At 44.9% G+C, this 18771-nt stretch overlaps 1 protein-coding gene across 5 annotated transcripts in view; it reads left to right on the forward strand.

The window, feature by feature from the left end:
- The window catches only part of PIP4K2A (phosphatidylinositol-5-phosphate 4-kinase type 2 alpha), a 236183-nt gene that overhangs the window by 98644 nt on the left and 118768 nt on the right, over positions 1 to 18771 (forward strand). For 4 of the 5 annotated variants that reach the window (XM_050942297.1, XM_050942294.1, XM_050942296.1 and 1 more), the window contains 2 exons: positions 14102 to 14199; positions 15315 to 15411. In XM_050942297.1, the coding sequence (XP_050798254.1) occupies positions 14102 to 14199; positions 15315 to 15411 (195 nt within the window). Of the gene's footprint in view, positions 1 to 4237; positions 4325 to 14101; positions 14200 to 15314; positions 15412 to 18771 lie in introns of all 5 variants that reach the window. The other variant, XM_050942298.1, reaches the window with a different exon arrangement.

The raw sequence follows: 18771 nt of genomic DNA on the forward strand, positions 1-18771 counted from the left end.
ACTCTTCTGTCTTGCCTGGGAAAATACACAGCATATTTTCATAGTTGCTAAAATTGCATGACATCTGAGCTTGACAAATGAATCAAACACTTTACAGTTGGCAAAAAGAGATCCTGATCCATAGAGTCCATCAAATATATTGCGGGGTATAGTTGGCTTTAGTTTGCTTTGAAATTCTGATGTGAAAGCATGCATTGCAGATGAAAGGAGTTGCCTTTTGGATCCCACTGACTTGAGGTTTCACTTCTTTTAAGGCACCATGTACATAAGCATCAACTTGTAAATTACAGTAAGTAATTAAGCATTAGGTTTAATTCTGTCAGAATACAAGCAGCAATAAATTACTTGTATGCAAAGCAGACAGACATTTAAGGTACATTTTGTTTCTAATTGCAAATGAACCCCATAGATTTTTCCAAAAAATACACACAGACAAGATAACTTGCATTAGAGTTCTCACTGTTTTCCGTTGTCTTTGATCATCCATGTTAGTTTCATTGTCTTATTTGAGGTGACTGCATCATCTTCTTTAAAGAGAAGGTCTGTTACGCTGTCCCAATGGCCAGGTATGAATCCTGCTGCCTGGATCCAGGAAAACCAGTATGATGGCACAACACAAGGGAGCACATGCAAACTTCTTAACGCTCACCTTGTTGCCTTCACAGACTTTTTTTTTTAAAAGCGTTCCTTTGCTTGTTTTCATATTTATATATTACTGGAAAATGTAGCACAAATGTGTTGACCACCCAGGACGCAACAGTTTTGACTGTGTAGTCAATGGCTACATGCAAAAGATGAGCAATATATGGAGTATGCGGCTGATGTGCATACATATGAAGCAGAGCTAATAAAAAGTTCGAACCACAGACATCATCATTTGGAATCTCTACAAAGCACAGTAAATGGAAAATCCACAGCTGCTGCTTTTGTCTCATTCTTCCCAAACTGTTTTACGAAGCCTGTGTTACCTTTCCTTGACTTGCTTAATTTAAGGTGAGACTTAGTGTTGAGATGTTCAGCATTACGATTTGTCTTTCTCTGTATTTCTAGTTTACGATCTTTGCAGCACAAAATGTCCTTAGCTCCCTTTCCAAACTTTTTCACTGTTTCAAATTCCAGGTCAGGGCATTCCTGTAAAGTTTTTCTTTTCAACCTGTTACTAATATATAAAAAATTTTGGCTTATTTTCCCTAAAGAAAGTACCTCTTTGTTACTGAGTAGGTTGATAGTGTTCTGTTTTAAATCATGAATTGAAAGATGACAAAAATATGGCAAAAATTCATACATATGCGACTAAAAAAAAGTCCGGACACATGCTTAATTTTGAGAGAGAGAGGCTGGTACCAGAGATTGCACTGAAAGTAGCGTTCCCATTTTCACTACAAATAGGTAAAATGTTATTTCGTTTATGCTGTAAGTGATGATTCTTTTGCCTAATAGTAATTAAATTAATATACTTGGTTTTGAGTCCTTTGCAAACAGAAATCTCTTATTTATTTTTCTCCATACATGAAGCCCTAATACTTTATTGGTGCATATTAATCAGCTTTTGTGGGAAATCATTATAGACGTGTGACTTCATTGCACTCAAGAGAAACAGCTAAGAAGAAAATGAATGTTTCAGCAGTTTTATTTTGTGACCTTTGCCAATAGAACAGTTTCAACTGTTTTTTAAACTTTTGAGTTATAGCTGTTGTAATGTAGTTTTCAGTTATAGCTGTTAGTGTTACACTCTTAACCTTGAAAATGACATTTCATTTATTAACGGTTTTATGTTTTGTTTTCCCTCCTCTCTTTTCTCTAATGGCATTTAAATCAATAACTTTTCTTTTCTCTCATGTGAATAAGCAGCATTGGTATAAGCACTATTCTGAGAGGCATGTGTGCTTAACTTTTGTGTGGAGGCATGTACAAAATACTTTGTGTCAGATTTCATATAAATATTACTTTAAATTCTGTGTCAGAGGTGGCCTTAAAACAAAGAGCATAAGATTGAATGTTATCCTGAAGCGCCGGTTTGTCATTGGTTTAAAACACTTAAAAGGTATAAAATATCTGATATGTGGCTTACTCTGTTAGTATCAGAGGGGTAGCCGTGTTAGTCTGGATTTGTAAAAGCAGCAAAGAATCCTGTGGCACCTTATAGACTAACAGACGTTTCGGAGCATGAGCTTTCGCGGGTGAATACCTACTTCGTCAGATGCATGTAGTGGAAATTTCCAGGGGCAGGTACATATATGCAAGTAAGCTAGAGATAACGAGGTTAGTTCAATCAGGGAGGATGAGGCCCTGTTCTAGCAGTTGAGGTGTGAAAACCAAGGGAGGAGAAACTTGTTTTGTAGTTGGCAAGCCATTCACAGTCTTTGTTTAATCCTGAGCTGATGGTGTCAAATTTGCAGATGAACTGAAGCTCAGCAGTTTCTCTTTGAAGTCTGGTCCTGAAGTTTTTTTTGCTGCAGGATAGTCACCTTAAGATCTGCTATAGTGTGGCCAGGGAGTTTGAAGTGTTCTCCTACAGGTTTTTGTATATTGCCATTCCTAATATCTGATTTGTGTCCATTTATCCTTTTCCGTAGAGACTGTCCAGTTTGGCCGATGTACATAGCAGAGGGGCATTGCTGGCATATGATGGCGTATATTACATTGGTGGAATTGCAGGTGAATGAACCAGTGATGGTGTGGCTGATCTGGTTAGATCCTGTGATGGTGTCGCTGGTGTAGATATGTGGGCAGAGTTGGCATCGAAGTTTGTTGCATGGATTGGTTCCTGAGCTAGAGTTACTATGGTGCAGTGTGCAATTACTGGTGAGAATATGTTTCAGGTTGGCAGGTTGTCTGTGGGCGAGGACTAGCCTGTCACCCAAGGCCTGTGAAAGTGTGGGATCATTGTCCAGGATGGGTTGTAAATCCCTGATGATGCGTTGGAGGGGTTTTAGCTGGGAACTGTAAGTGATGGCCAGTGGAGTCCTGTTGGTTTCTTTCTTGAGTTTGTCTTGCAGTAGGAGGCTTCTGGGTACACGTCTCAACTCTGCCCACATATCTACACCAGCAACACCATCACAGGACCTAACCAGATCAGCCACACCGTCACCGGTTCGTTCACCTGCAATTCCACGTATTTTGGCTTCTGAAGTGAGTTACATGAGCATAAAATAGGGGTAATGAAGTGGAGAATGAGGCCCTTTAACCCCTGTTCCTCCCCTCTTGTATCAAAAGCTGCTTTATCTGTATGGTTACAGTTTCCACAGTGAGCTGATGACATGGTGTCCCTTTCTTTGTTGCACAGAGCTACAAAACTAGTCAGTTTAAAACTAGCCTACAGAAAATATTAGCACATGAAGAAGTCTACTTTCTTGGAGTGACGGTGCCTATATATATTCCAGTCATGGGTGTGCATGCACGCCGTGCGCCAGAGCTAGAAGGTTTTTGTAGCAGTGTTTGAAGAATTAGACGTTGTGCTTGAATGGTTTAAGTTAATTGGTGGTCTGTACTGCTAGGAGGTATCATTCCTCAACTGAGATAATTAAAGGTCACATCTGGTTTTATGCAGTATTATTTTGTCCTAGAAGAGACAGATTGAGAACTGACTGTCATATACTCTAAGACTGAGTGAATACCTTAAATCAATCTGTTTTTTCTCAAACAAAAAGTTAAATCCTGTTAGGTTGTATTAATGCTCCTTTCTGATGTTTTTTTCTTCATAATCTAGCAAAAGAGCTTGCTGGAAGGAATGTTTGTGGAAAACTGAATTTTAGGTGAATTCTGGAGAAAGCAAATGTTTGATATGTAAATACAAATATTTCCACCGTAATCTGATTCTTAGAGTTACATTTATTCAGTCAGGGAACAGAAATGACTGCATATGACTGTGGGTCCAATTAAAACTAAGCAACACAGCTTGAACTTCAGTTATCAAATTATCACACCATACTGCTCATGTACAATCTATAGACCAAGTCCTAGTCATAGACATTTTCCAGCAAATTAGAACAGTGAACAGATTTAAGAAAATCTGATGGTGTTCAGATGCGTATAAAATCCTAAATTTGCTGAATAAATTTAATTTACATTAAATGGGTTACCTTTTTAAGATGCGTGAGTTAAACATAATTAGTAGTTTTTATTTTAATACTTAAAACACGTAAGAGTGCTTGTGACCAGAATACAGACACACACTGGTGCTGCTTTGGCAACATGTGGTTGTGCCTACTTGAAGATCTGTTCTCCTTCATTCCAGGAAGCAACCAGAATTTGATGTGTAGAGTGCCTGTCTGCTACTTGGAAGAACAGGACACTTTTAATATAACTAAAGCTACCTAAAAGAGTAGGTAATTATATGCAAGCAAATCTAAACATCCATGTTTGTTATCTGTTATAACAAACTGTTATACTGTAAGATATCTGTATGTTTATCTCTTATCCAGCTTTTTGTATGATGGTTAAATATGGTCCTGTATCATTACTGAATCATCAGTGCAGGTTGTTTCAGTGTGAATTTATGAAGAACAGTGAAATCAACCAAAGACTGCATATTTTAGATGGTAGTGAGTGCTCAGTCAACAGTTCTTGCTGCTTTTACTGTTTGTTGTATTTAATGAGAATGTGTCACAGTGATTTATTAGGTTCTGTGGAAGCTTTTACAAGTAGGTCTTGAAAAAATTGCCAAACACTTACTAATCCAGGGATTCTGAGGCTGCTCAGACTTCTGGGAGAAGGAGCATTCTTCCTAGAACCTCTTGGATACTGTGATATGTGCAGAAGGGTGCACCACTTTGCCCATCCCCAAAGACTTGCCTTTCGGGCCCTGTTCTCTGTTAAATAACTCCAGTGCCTATCTCTGTAGTTGCTCAGAGCTTTTCAAAACAGCACTGAAGTAAAATTGATTGATTCTTATCAATTTCACTGCTGCCCTCAAGGGTCCGAGTTACTGCAATGAACTTCGAGGATCACTGCTGTCACTGGGGAAAGTTGTAAGCAGCAGAGATAGCAGTGGAGCTGTCTGGCTGCAGATTTAGGAAGGCAGCACTGCATTGGTTTACACCCACTTCAGATTTGTAAGGACTAAAGTCTTAATTTTTATTTTGTGAGAAAGCTCAGTTTCTCCAAAAGCTCATGGTAAGTGGATTTTTCAAGCCACTCGCAAACCACTACTCTGATACTCTGATTCAATGAAACCTTCCTTTCTTCTTCGAGTGCTTGCTCATATCCATTCCAATTAGGTGCGCGCGCCACGTGCACGTTCGTCGGAGACTTTTTACCCTAGTAACACTCGGTGGGCCAGCAGGTCGCCCCCTGGAGTGGCGCCGGTATGGCGCCTGATATATACCCCTGCTGGCCCGCCCGCTCCTCAGTTCCTTCTTACCGCCCGTGTCGGTTGTTGGAACTGTGGAGCACGGCTAGCCGTTCTCCACCTCCCTAGCGTTTCACTCTTCTGCAGTCTAGTGTATATAGTTCAGTTATTATAGTAATAGTTGTAGTTATAAAGTTAAGTAAGTATAGTTGTTTATAGTTATCTGAGGATCGGGGGTTCGCCCCTTTTTCCTCCCCGCGGTGCCCGGTTCACCCGGATTTAAGCCTTGTGGTGCCTGTCATCGGCCGATGCCAACAGGAGATCCGAACGACTCCTGCCTGAGGTGCCTAGGCGAGTCCCACCTTGTGGACAAGTGTCGGATCTGCAAGGCGTTCAAGCCCCGAATGAAGAAGGAGCGGGACAGTCGCCTGAAGCAGATCCTGATGGAGGCAGCGCTGACTCCCCCACCGTCGGCACTGACTCCGGCACCGGGACCAAGTGTTGCCTCCGCTCCGGACCACCCGGCGCCGGTGAAGACTCCAACTTCCCGCTCGGCACTGGCCCGGCACCCTAGCCGGCACCGCTCCCTCTCCCCGAGGAGCAAAAAGCACAGGGCTCCTGCGGTGCCTGCAACTGCACCACAGTCAGAGCGTGCCTCAAAACCTGACCACCCGGCACCGTCATCCGCCGCGGCACCGAGCGTCGTCGCACCGTCGACTCCGGCCCCTCAGAGACCGTTGAGTCCGGTGCCCTTCAGCTCCCCAGTGAGGACAGGGGTCGAGCTTGTCGCACCCTCCATGCCGGAGACCTTCTCAGCGGGGCGTGACATCATCGCATTGACAGAGCCCGAGCTGCCCCAACCCCTGGCACCACCGGTGCGGGTTATCCAATCGCTGGGCAAGCCCGCCATGGTACGGCCACATTCGCCAGGTACTACCGGGCATCGGTCCCGTTCCAAATCGAGGGACCGCTCCCAGCGTCGCCGCTCAAGATCTAGACGCCGCTCGCAGTCCCGGGACCGCTACCTGCGGCACCGGTCATACTCGCGGCACCGTTCAAGATCCCGGTCGCCGTCGTACTATTCTCGGCATCGGTCTAGATCGTGGCACCGACGTTCATACCACAGCAGATCCCGGCACGGCAGTGGACGGCACCGGTCGACCTCCTGGCACCGAGCCGGTAGCAGGTCCCGGTCTAGATCACGGTACCGCCATGACTCCCGGTACCGTTCACCGGCACCGCGCAGCGACGTCGGGATGCGCAGAGGCCTGCCACAGTCTTCGGCGGCTCCTCCATGGCCTTCGAGGCACTCGTCCACTTCTTCCCATATGGACAGCGCCTCTTACGGGGGTTCGGATGTGCACGCCCGCATGGACCAGGGTCCACCCCAATGGTCCTTTTGGATGCCCTGGGCATACCACCAAGCCCAGGGCGAACCTTCGGGACAAGCTCGCTCCAACCCATCGGAGCGTCGTGCACCAGAGGCCACAATCAGTCGGCCCCCCCCCTCAGGTATGGAGGAAGACCCCACGGATACCTTGGGGCAGCAGGATGCCCGGGAAACGGAGACCCCTCTGGACGAGGCTTCCGTGCAAGAACCACTCCTCCCTGGGGTGTCTTCGTCCTCGTCCCCGGATGAGGCGGTAGCGGGCACAACTTCATCAGGGCCCCCGCCGATTGATCTTCGGGCACATCAGGACCTGCTGAGGCGGGTGGCCCAGAACATAAACCTTCCTGTAGAGGAAGTCCCGGAAGTAGAGGACCTGGTAGTAAGCATCCTCTCGGCGGAGGCACCGACCAGGGTAGCCCTCCCCTTCATTAAGTTGATCCAGGCAAAGGCGGACACCATCTGGCAGTCTCCGGCCTCCATTCCACCCACTGCCCGCGGCATGGAAAGGAAGTATATGGTACCATCCAAGGGGTATGAATACCTCTACGTACACCCCGCTCCCTGCTCCTTGGTGGTACAGTCAGTCAACGAGCGGGAACGCCACGGCCAGCAGGCTCCTGCACCGAAATCCAGGGAAGCCAGGCGCATGGACTTGGTGGGCCGTAAAATTTATTCTGCTGGAGGCCTTCAGCTCCATGTGGCGAACCAGCAGGCCCTCCTGAGCCGTTACAGCCACAACACCTGGGAGGCTGTCGGCAAGTTTACAGAGCTGCTCCCCCAGGACTCACGCCAGGAATTTTCATCTCTCCTGGAAGAGGGAAGGAGGGTCGCCAGAACCTCGCTACAGGCGTCCTTAGATGCCGCAGATTCAGCAGCGAGGACTCTGGCGTTGGGCGTAGCCATGCGCCGTATATCGTGGCTGCAGTCTTCCGGACTACCGCCGGAGCTACAATACATGATCCAGGACCTGCCATTTGACGGGCAGGGCCTCTTCTCTGAAAAGACGGATCCCAGGCTACAGAGCCTGAAGGATAACCGGGTCATCATGCGCTCACTGGGAATGCACATGCCCCAGACTCAGAGAAGGCCATTCCGCCCCCACCATCACCGCACTTACCCCCCGCCTCGCCCCAGACAAGATTTCAGCTGGAGGCGAGGCCGGCCAAATCGTAGACGACAGTCGGGTCCTCAAAGGGGTAACACTTCCGGGTCCGAAAAGCCACCGCAGGTACCCAAGGCGAATTTTTGAAGGTGCGCCCGAGAGCAGCTTACCAATCCCCTCTCTGGATCTACTTCATTTCCTCAACCGCCTCCGCCACTTCCTACCGTCATGGTCGCAGCTGACTTCGGATCGTTGGGTCCTGAGCACGGTGCAGTTTGGTTACCATCTTCAGTTTGTTTCTCCACCCCCCTCCCATCCTCCCTCCTCGTCCCTCTTCAGGGACCCCTCTCACGAGCAACTTATCGTCCAGGAGGTCCGCAAGCTCCTGTCCATTGGGGCTATAGAGGAGGTGCCAAGGGAACTAAGGGGCAAGGGGTTTTATTCCCGGTACTTCTTAATCCCCAAGTCAAAAGGGGGACTACGACCCATCCTGGACCTGCGAGGCCTGAACAAATTCATCAAAAAGTTCAAGTTCCGCATGGTAACCTTAGGAACCATCCTCCCTTCCCTGGATCCCGGAGATTGGTACGCCGCTCTCGACATGAAGGATGCGTACTTCCACATTGCGATCTTCCCCCCGCACAGACGGTATCTCCGCTTTGTGGTGAATCAGGACCACTACCAGTTCACGGTCCTCCCCTTTGGGCTCTCCTCGGCCCCCCGGGTATTCACCAAGTGTATGCGGTCGTCGCTGCTGCCCTGCGACGTCGTCGTATCCATGTCTTCCCTTACCTCGACAACTGGCTCATTCCAGGCACGTCGGAAGCGCAGGTGACCAGGCACATCACTATCATCACGGAGCTGTTTGCGAGCCTAGGCCTGACCATCAATCCGGACAAGTCCACTCTGGTGCCTACGCGGAGCATAGAATTCATAGGGGCAGTGCTGGACTCCAACCTCGCAACGGCCAGTCTCCCCTGGCACCGATTCCAAGCCATAGTGTCCATGGTCACAAGCCTGCGGGCCTTCCCGACCATATCTGCCCGAACGTGCCTCGCTCTCCTGGGGCACATGGCCGCATGCACCTTCGTCACCAGACATGCAAGACTCCGCATGCGCCCGTTGCAGACCTGGCTCGCGTCGGTCTATCGACTAGACAGGGATGCCATAGACACAATCGTAACGATTCCACCGAATGTTCTAGGCTCCCTAGGCTGGTGGACAACGCACTCCCAAGTGTGTGCGGGCCTACCGTTTCACGCCCCACAGCCCTCAGTGTCCCTGACAACGGACGCATCATAGCTGGGCTGGGGTGCGCACCTGGGGACCCTGCATACACAGGGTCTGTGGTCACAGAGAGAGTTGACTCTTCACATCAATGTGCGGGAGCTATGGGCCGTTCGCCTAGCATGCCAGACATTCCAACGCCATTTGCACGGTCGTTATGTTGCGGTATTCACGGACAACACAACGGCCACGTATTACATCAACAAGCAGGGCGGGACCTGGTCCTCCCCGCTGCGTCAGGAAGCAATACGTCTGTGGGACTTTTGCATAGCCCACTCTATTCATCTAGTGGCCTCCTTTCTCCCGGGAGTGCGGAACACCCTGGCGGATCACCTGAGCAGATCCTTTCTGTCCCACGAATGGTCCATCTGTCCGGACGTCCTCTATGTCATTTTCCAGAGGTGGGGGTTTCCCCAGATAGACCTGTTCGCTTCCAGATCGAACAGGAAATGCCAGGTGTTCTGCTCCCTACAGGGTCGCTCCCCGGGCTCCCTGTCGGACGCGTTCCTCATACCGTGGACGGGTCGTCTTTGCTACGTCTTTCCACCCTTCGCTCTCGTTCATCGAGTCCTGATCAAGGTCCGGAGAGACAAGGCCCGCCTCATCCTGATCGCTCCGGTGTGGCTCCGGCAGCCTTGGTACACCATGCTGCTCGATCTGTCCCTGGCGAATCCGATTGCCCTACCTCTTTGGCCGGACCTGATCACGCAGGACTTTGGCAGGATGCGCCATCCGGATCTACAGTCCCTCATCTGTCTGCATGGCTCCTGGCTGGTTAAGCCAGTCCGAGTTGCGCTGTTCCGATGCAGTACAACAAGTGTTGTTGGGCAGCAGGAAGCCCTCCACACGTTCAACCTACCTAGCGAAATGGAAACGCTTCTGCTGCTGGTACAGTCAGCATGGCCACGACCCACTCGCCGTCCTAGTCCCCATCATCTTGGACTACGTGTGGTCTCTCAAGCAGCAGGGCCTGGCGATCTCCTCTCTACGTGTCCACCTCACGGCTATATCCACCTTCCACCCAGGCGAGGCTGGCAAGTCCGTATTTTCTCACCCAATGGTGTCAAGATTTATCAAGGGCCTGGAGCGACTCTACCCTCAGGTCAAACGGCCTACCCCTACTTGGGACCTGAACCTGGTTCTAACCAGGCTCATGGCGCCCCCCTTCGAACCCTTAGCCACATGCTCGCTGCTGTACCTATCCTGGAAGGTGGCCTTCCTAGTCGCGATTACGTCGGCCCGGCGAGTCTTGGAGCTTCGGGCTCTGACCGTGGACCCTCCGTATATGGTGTTCCATAAGGACAAGGTACAGCTGCGACCGCACCCGGCGTTCCTCCCGAAGGTCGTCTCCGCCTTCCATATTAATCAAGACGTCTTCCTGCCAGTCTTTTACCCAAAGCCGCACTCATCCTGAAGAGAGCAACAGCTCCACTCCTTGGATGTCCGAAGAGCTCTCGCGTTCTACATTGAGAGAACTAAACCCTTTCGGCGTTCACCACAATTGTTTGTGGCAGTACCAGAACGCATGAGAGGCATGATGATCTCCTCCCAGCGTATCGCATCCTGGGTCACGTCCTGCATCAGGGCATGTTACGACTTGGCCAGTGTGCCAAAGGGACCCCTTACCGCCCATTCTACCAGGGCTCAGGCTTCCTCGGCCGTGTTTTTGGCTCATGTCCTCATACAGGAAATCTGCCGTGCGGCCACATGGTCTTCCGTGCACACCTTTGAATCACACTATGCACTGGTCCAGCAAGCTAGAGACGATGCCGCTTTCGGCGCAGCGGTTTTACAGTCCGGAACGTCTCGCTCCGACCCCACCGCTTGGTAAGGCTTGGGAATCACCTAATTGGAATGGATATGAGCAAGCACTCGAAGAAGAAAAGACGGTTACTCACCTTTGTAACTGTTGTTCTTCGAGATGTGTTGCTCATATCCATTCCACACCCGCTCTCCTTCCCCACTGTCGGAGTAGCCGGCAAGAAGGAACTGAGGAGCGGGCGGGCCAGCAGAGGTATATATCAGGCGCCATACCGGCGCCACTCCAGGGGGCGACCTGCTGGCCCACCGAGTGTTGCTAGGGTAAAAAGTCTCCGACGAACGTGCACGCGGCGCGCGCACCTAATTGGAATGGATATGAGCAACACATCTCGAAGAACAACAGTTACAAAGGTGAGTAACCATCTTATACCACTCCATCTGTATAATATTTACAATTAAACTTCTGGAAATTAGAATCCTATATATTAGGTCATCTCTACCCCATATCCTTGCCAGTGCAGGACTCTTCCCTGGTGGGCAAACTAAGGCTCTCTTCCTCCATTTGGCTCCACATGGAGGGAGGCTTTCCCATGTTTAAAACCTCACTGAAGCTCACAGGGCTCTGCCTGAGCACAAAGATCTGCCAATGCAAATTCAATTTCAGGACCAGGATTCAGAACCCTGCAAGAGCCATGACTAAAAATACTTTCTGGGTATAGTATTTGGTGATCTTTCTCCATGGATTTTTCACTAATGGTTTGAAAGGACTATTGAGCACTTGATTCATAAACAAAAATAGATAATTTTCAGGTAGTAGTTTATGCTGAGCAGTCATAAGAGATTGAAATTGTTTTTCCACTATGTTACCAAGTTAAAACTTGTTGTAGTCCACTGAGAGCAACCAGTGCTAATTATTGTGTTTGTTAAGCTGTGGTTCAAATACTGTGCTGGAAAATTTAATAAATACAACAACAAAAACATGTTTGTTTTCAAAAGAGGTGAAGTACCTGTGAAGTTTCTTTTTGATGTATGAAAACAATTACATTTATTTTTTAACATAAATATTGGTAATGAACTTAAAGGTGTGACATAAATGGTCATTTTTGAAATTTTAAATATAATCCTAAAACATTCCCTAGTTTAAAGGGATACTGTCAAGTCAGATTTACCCCAGAATTTAGGCTTTGTTAAAACAAGTTTACAGTATTCCAAAATTAAAGTGACTAAATGTGTTTATTAATTTAAGAAATAAAATTCCAGTGGAAACAGGATAACCCAAACATTCTTCCTCTATATTTGCATCCCAGACATAGCAGCATTGTACATGAACCAGAACTTGAAATTAACTAGAAACTAATTGATTTTTGTTATCCAGATAGGCAGTGCAAAAAGTAAGGCCCTAATTCTCCAATTTACCCCAAATTAGTGAGTCTCCATGCAGATTCAAGTATCTGCCCTCATGTTAATCAAGGCCTAAGTTACATATATTACATAAGTTACATATGTCCTGTGCAGGATTGAAGCCTAAACTAAATATATATAAAAATTTAATAATAAATGGAACCTGGGCAAAGAAATTTGTTGTTTTTTTGTTTCTAATACTTTTAACCTGACAATGTTCTTTTAAGCAGTTGCTCTTTTTAATCTGTTTGGCTAGCATCAAAAAGTATCTTATCTTTCCCTAGTTTCTCTGCACTTTTCCCTTCTACCACAACTTTCGACTAAAATAGACGTATCAATAAGACACATTATACCACATAAAAACAAAAGAATGTCTTCTCAGTTAAAAAGTGTGAGAAGCATAAATGAGATCATTAGTGATATTATTCATTGGTAATGTGTCTGGTTCCGTTATTACTATGATTTTATGTGAAAAATATTACACATTTTATTTTTGCTTGGAATTATTACTATCATCATCAGTAGGGTGCTCCTCTGAGATCTGACAATAAAATCTGGTAGAATTGTAAATTGTTGTTAATCTGCATTGGCAGATTCAATACAGAAATTGAACTGAGACCTATAATTGTAATCATTATTATATTACACTGATTTAATGTGATACATTGCCATGAAATTCTTCATTGTAATAAGGGTTTTCTTTCAATTAGACTTTATAGCTGCCCTATAAGGAACCATTACCATTGAAACAAAAGCAAATTCTAAATACAAGTGGGGTTTTTTGTTTTGTTTTTAAAGACTTTCTGGATCCCTGGATGCCCTCTAAGCTTAGGGGGTCACTTTAGTATGATACCTATTCAGTCTCTGTCACTCCTGATATGACTGAAGATGACTTCAGGAAGCTACTCAAAGCACTTCTCTGTCATACTTTTCTTCACTTTTCTGAGCATATTACCTCCATGGCATTTCCAGGTTCTGTTAACCCAGAAGCAGAGGGCCAAGTTACCTCCATGGCAGCTTGTTGTGCTATCGCTAGGCCATGGCCTCAGCTCAAATCAATATTATTGCCATCTCATTATCTTTGTTCTTAGCTGTTTCAAATCCTCATCCACTATGGTGATGATAGTACTGCACCCATCAGACAATAATAGAAATTGCATTCAAATAGATCTGTAACAGTCCATAAAATATTCATTGGAAATATACTTACTTTGAGGTGTTTAAACGGTGGAGTGTGAGAAGATGTGTAAGAAGAAATGTTTAAATCAAGGCATCTATTTTCAATACAGTTGTAGTAGTAGGACTCATGCACATACTGAGAGCAGAGGGGAGAGAGACTAGTTTAGGCTGTAAGGGAAAGTGGTAATTAGTGTATGAAATCTGGCAATATTGTGACAAATGATCTGGGGTAGAAAAGTAGTTTTGCCCAATAAACAGGAGCAGCATTTTCAACACAATTTCTACTCTGATTTCACATCTGATTGACATTTCTGAGAAGTAGTACTTTCTAACAGTACTTTGGAGGTTCTTGACACTTACTACAATATAGATCAGGAATGCTTTTCCTACTCGCTCCATCATACCTGGCCCCTGACCAAAGCAACACTTTAAAAAAAATTACTGAACAGGCAACTGATGACATCGGTCATTCTAACAGTAATTCAAAGTAACTATGCCACATTTACTGATAAAACTGGACGGACACATGTATTGAAAAACTGAAATTTCTTTAGGATTTATTCTCCTGAATTTAACAAGTTTTAAAACAAACTAAACATACCATCTTTGCCTGAAGTCATGTGTAGAGGGTATTTGTAAAGTGTCAGCAAAGCTAAAATGTTATTAAATGTTTGTTTTTCTTCTCCTCTAGATCAATGAACTGAGCCATGTTCAAATCCCTATTATGTTGATGCCAGATGATTTCAAAGCATATTCAAAGATAAAGGTGGACAATCACCTTTTCAACAAGTAAGTGCAAGTAACAACCCTTTGTAAAAGGGGATAAAGCCCCGGCAGCGATATTTTACAAAATTCTATAAACTGTCATTTTTCAATGAATGAGAGTAAAGTTTTGCTGATTAAGTTAATCCTGTGATAAACACAACCATCTGTTATATTCTAAAAAGCAACAGCAGGGCCTACTGGATAGTACTCTTTGGCCATATGGTATATTATTACCCATGAATATCTTATATCTAGAAAATGATTATTCTGTTTATGATGGAAATTTTTGTTTAGATATTTTAAATGCATAAATCTTTATACAGTGATTTTTGATATCTGAAACAAAAAAGGTATAAATCAGAATAAACAGTGGGATAGAGAGTATTTCAAAGCCAAATAAGTAATGTACACCTTTTCATAATCCCTGATATGAAATCATATAAAGGTTGACCATATTACCCCATTCTGTTATATGATAAACTATGGAATCAGTTAGAAATTTATTAGAATGATTTAGCAAAATAATAACTTCAGGCATTTATTTTCAGCAGTGTACATTAGTTGTGTGTTTCAGATATAAAATAATAGCATGTGCACTTTTATAAAGATAAAATGAAGGTTAAAAATATTCTAGAAAGTGGAATTATTCCATTATTTTCTATCTTCTAATCTGTGGCAAAGTTCAAAGAGAAGTAGCAGCAATTACTCTTTCTGAATATAACAGGGAGGTTAATTATAGGATTTTAAAACTAATCCATCATTAAAGGAGTCCATGTTTTATAAAAGCTTTGTTTCTCTGAGCTTTTTGGTGTCATGGTTGAATCCTTGTATAATCCAATTTAAGGTTTCTCCTTTAGAGCATTAGTAGGGCAAAGGGGAAATTATTTCACTGTTTTTTAGTCCAGATGTGAAGACTTGTCAAAAGTTAGATATATGGACTTCATCAGGTTCTTATATAGTTGATTACCAAGCCCTATGTGTATGTCTATAAAAGAGAGAAAATAGACCTGATAGAGGTTGGAGTAGATGAACTCTTAAGTCTGCTTTGTCTCCGTTTTGTACAAAAGTTTAAGATGTTATTGTCTTGAGTTCTTTAATTGAACATGCAATGAATTTTGCTGTTTTTCATTCTGTTTCAGAGAAAACATGCCAAGTCATTTCAAATTTAAGGAATATTGTCCAATGGTATTCCGCAATCTGAGAGAAAGATTTGGAATAGATGATCAGGACTTTCAGGTAGGTTCACTGTCAACATACTTGTGAAGAACTATTCATAGCTCCACTGGCTATGAACAGGAAAATCTCAGTTTGTGTAGGAGTCTGCCCACAGATCATCATCAATCAGGCTTATCCTTTGAAAGTCTGTCTGCTCATTCAATGAGAAAATGGGCTTCTCCTACCCTTCTTAGTGATAATTAAGAAGGAACAGGACAGGAGTATACTAATTCTGAGATGGTCAGTGGTGTAGTTGAGATTGTGCAGGAGCTGTAGACCCACATGAAGGTGGGGGTTTTGTTTTGTTTTTGGAGGGGGTTTCTTTTTAATTATAAACTGGGGGAGAGGGTTTGGAGTCTGCTTAGGCATTTAATAAGGGATCCAGGAGCGAAGCCCTAGTAGGGTAATGCCTGCTGGCTCTTCATTTGATATAGACAATATTGAGGCAGCAAGAGAGTTTTCTGCCTCTTTCCTATTTTTTCTTTCTTGCAATTTTCAGTATCTTGGTCCTTAGCTTTTTCTTGTCTCTGTGTCCTCAAGACTTGTCTGTCTGTTCTCCTCCTCCTAGGGCCCTATCAAACTCATAGTCCATTTTGATTAATTTCACAGCCCGAGGGTTTTTTAATTGGTCAATTTCAGGTTTTCAGATGTTTACATCCGAAATTTCACAGTGTTGTGACCATGGGAGTCCCAACCCAAAAGGTACCCAGAGGTGGGTCTGGTCTCTTCCCCCCTCCCCAGCCCAACTGGGACTCGCAGCTAGGAGCCCCCGCCTGGGGCCCTCCCAGCAGCACGGAGAAGGGCTTATTTCACGGTTCATGCCTTTCTGCTTGTTCTGTTTCCTACTGCTGCATGTGCCTGCCACAGTGAAGTTGTTGAGGCTGGGTATAGTGCCTCTTGCAGTAAAAGGAAAGAGGTATGTCTGGACAGCACCAATGGGAGATGCTGTATTCACTGAGCAACTTTAGCAAGGCACATCAGTAACACGAAAATAGTCTCGCTGCATGTGTTAGTACCTCTGTCTTTTTGTCCTTCTCACCCCATATTTTACTAACAAGAAAGAGTACCACGGTGGTACTTTTGCTGTCTTCCAATTGTAATGACCTGAAGACAGAAACATATGCAGAGCATTGGAGCAGAGTAAAGAGCAGATTTGGCAAGCTAACAGAACACTGCAGGACCTGGCAGTGTTAAAAGCAGCTCTCCCAGCCTGATGATAACTCTGGCTGCTTAGCTTTCTGTCCTCACAAATAGGAATGGCCAGAGTACTGCACCACTATAGGAAAAGTACACCTCTACCCCGATGTAACGCAACCCGATATAACACGAATTTGGATCGAAAGTGGTAAAGCAGTGCTCTGGGGAGTGGGGTCTGCGCACTCTGCGGATCAAAGCAAATTTGATATAACGCGGTTTAACCTATAATGTGGTAGGATTTTTTGGCTCCCAGGGACAGCATTATATCAGGGTACAGATGTAATAGCGTTCTGTTCCAGCATAACCTTACACCTACCTACTGCCATTCCCCTAATCACTTGTGGCTGTATTTCCTTCACACACTATTCCAGCTATCCACCTTCTTCCGCCATGACACTACAGATGGTTCTATCCTTTTTCTATCCAATGCTTATTGTGAACCCAATATTTTTCCCTTCCCTGACAGTGTCCCAGTCCTGGCATTTTATTATGCACTCTTCCAATAGAAGTTATGTGTTTTTCTCCCCTTCACCATTACCACCACACCATCATTCAGCTGCATTTTTATCTCATTTTGACATACTCTGACATCTGCTGAATTTCCACTTGCCAAACCTGGATCTTAGATTTCTAGCCTGGTGAAATGATGGTACAAGCCATTCCCATCTGTTTGGAGCCTTCTAAACTTCTGCTCCATGTTTTAGAGTTGCTGATTTAAACTAAGAAAGCAGAGCTGATTGAAATGTTCTGAATTTTTATGTTTTTAAGCAAAATTTTTCATTGAAACTTGTAATTTAAATGAGAAGATTGGGATAACTTTTTTTTTTTGCAAGCATTTTCTAAAAAAATTCAGCCTGTTTCTCAATCTGCTATAGAGCTTGTCAATTTTTTCTGAATTCTGATGTTAAAAGAATCAAAACTAACTTCCCATTTTTCAAACAGCTCCCTAAGAAAGAAGATATTCTGTAATATACTTGAGTTTAACATTTACATTCAGAATGTTTCGTCAAAATTTTTACAGATCCTTCCACCTGTAGGTTTCTGGTTCAAATTCGACTAATCATAGAAGATTAGGGTTGGAAGAGACCTGAGGAGTTCATCTAGTCTAACCCCCTGCTCGCAGCAGGACCAATTAAATCATCCTAGCAGGGGCTTTGTCAAGCCAGGCCTTAAAAACCTCTAAGGATGGAGATTCCACCACCTCCCTAGGTAACCCATTCCAGTGCTTCACTACCCTCCTAGTGAAATAGTTTTTTCCTGATATCCAACCTAGACCTCCCCCACTGCAACTTGAGATCATTGCTCCTTATTCTGTCATCTGGTACCACTGAGAACAGCCTAGCTCCATCCTCTTTGGAATACCCCGTCAGGTAGTTGAAGACTGTTATCAAATTCCCCCCCCCCTTCTCTTCTGCAAACTAAATAACCCAGTTCCCTCAGCCTCTCCTCATAAATCATGTGCCCCAGCCCACTAATAATTTCCCTTGCCCTCCCCCTCTGCAGAACTCTCTCCAATTTGTCCACATCCTTTCTGTATTGGGGGGACCAAAACTGGATGCAATACTTCATGTGTGGCCTCACCAGTGCTGAATAGAAGAGAATAATCATTTCCCTTGATCTACTGGCAATGCTCCTACTAATGCAGCCCAATATACCATAGTTGCCTTGGCAACAAGAGCACTCTGACTCATATCCAGCATTTTGTCCACTGTAATCCCCAGGTCTTTTTCTGCAGAACTACCACTTAGCCAGTCGGTCCCCAGCACGTAGCAATGCATGGGATTCTTCCATCCTAAGTGCAGGACTCTATACTTGTCCTTGTTGAACCTCCATCAGATTTCTTTTGGCCCAATCCTGCAATTTGTCTAGGTCACTCTGGACCCTATCTCTACTTTCCAGCCTATCTACCTCTCCCCCCAGCTTAGTATCATCTGCAAAATTGCTGAGGGTGCAATCCATCCCATCATCCCTGGGGCACTCTGCTTGATACTGGCTGCCAACTAGACTTCGAACAGTTGATCACTACCCCTTGAACCCGACGATCTAGCCAGCTTTCTATCCACCTTATAGTCTGTTCATTCAATCCATACTTTTTTAACTTGCTGGCAAGAATATTGTGGGAGACCATATCAAAAGCTTTGCTCAAGTCAAGATATATCATGTCCACTGCTTTCCCCATATCCA

Source organism: Gopherus flavomarginatus, chromosome 2 (assembly GCF_025201925.1).
Source record: "Gopherus flavomarginatus isolate rGopFla2 chromosome 2, rGopFla2.mat.asm, whole genome shotgun sequence".
NCBI lineage: Eukaryota > Metazoa > Chordata > Testudines > Testudinidae > Gopherus > Gopherus flavomarginatus.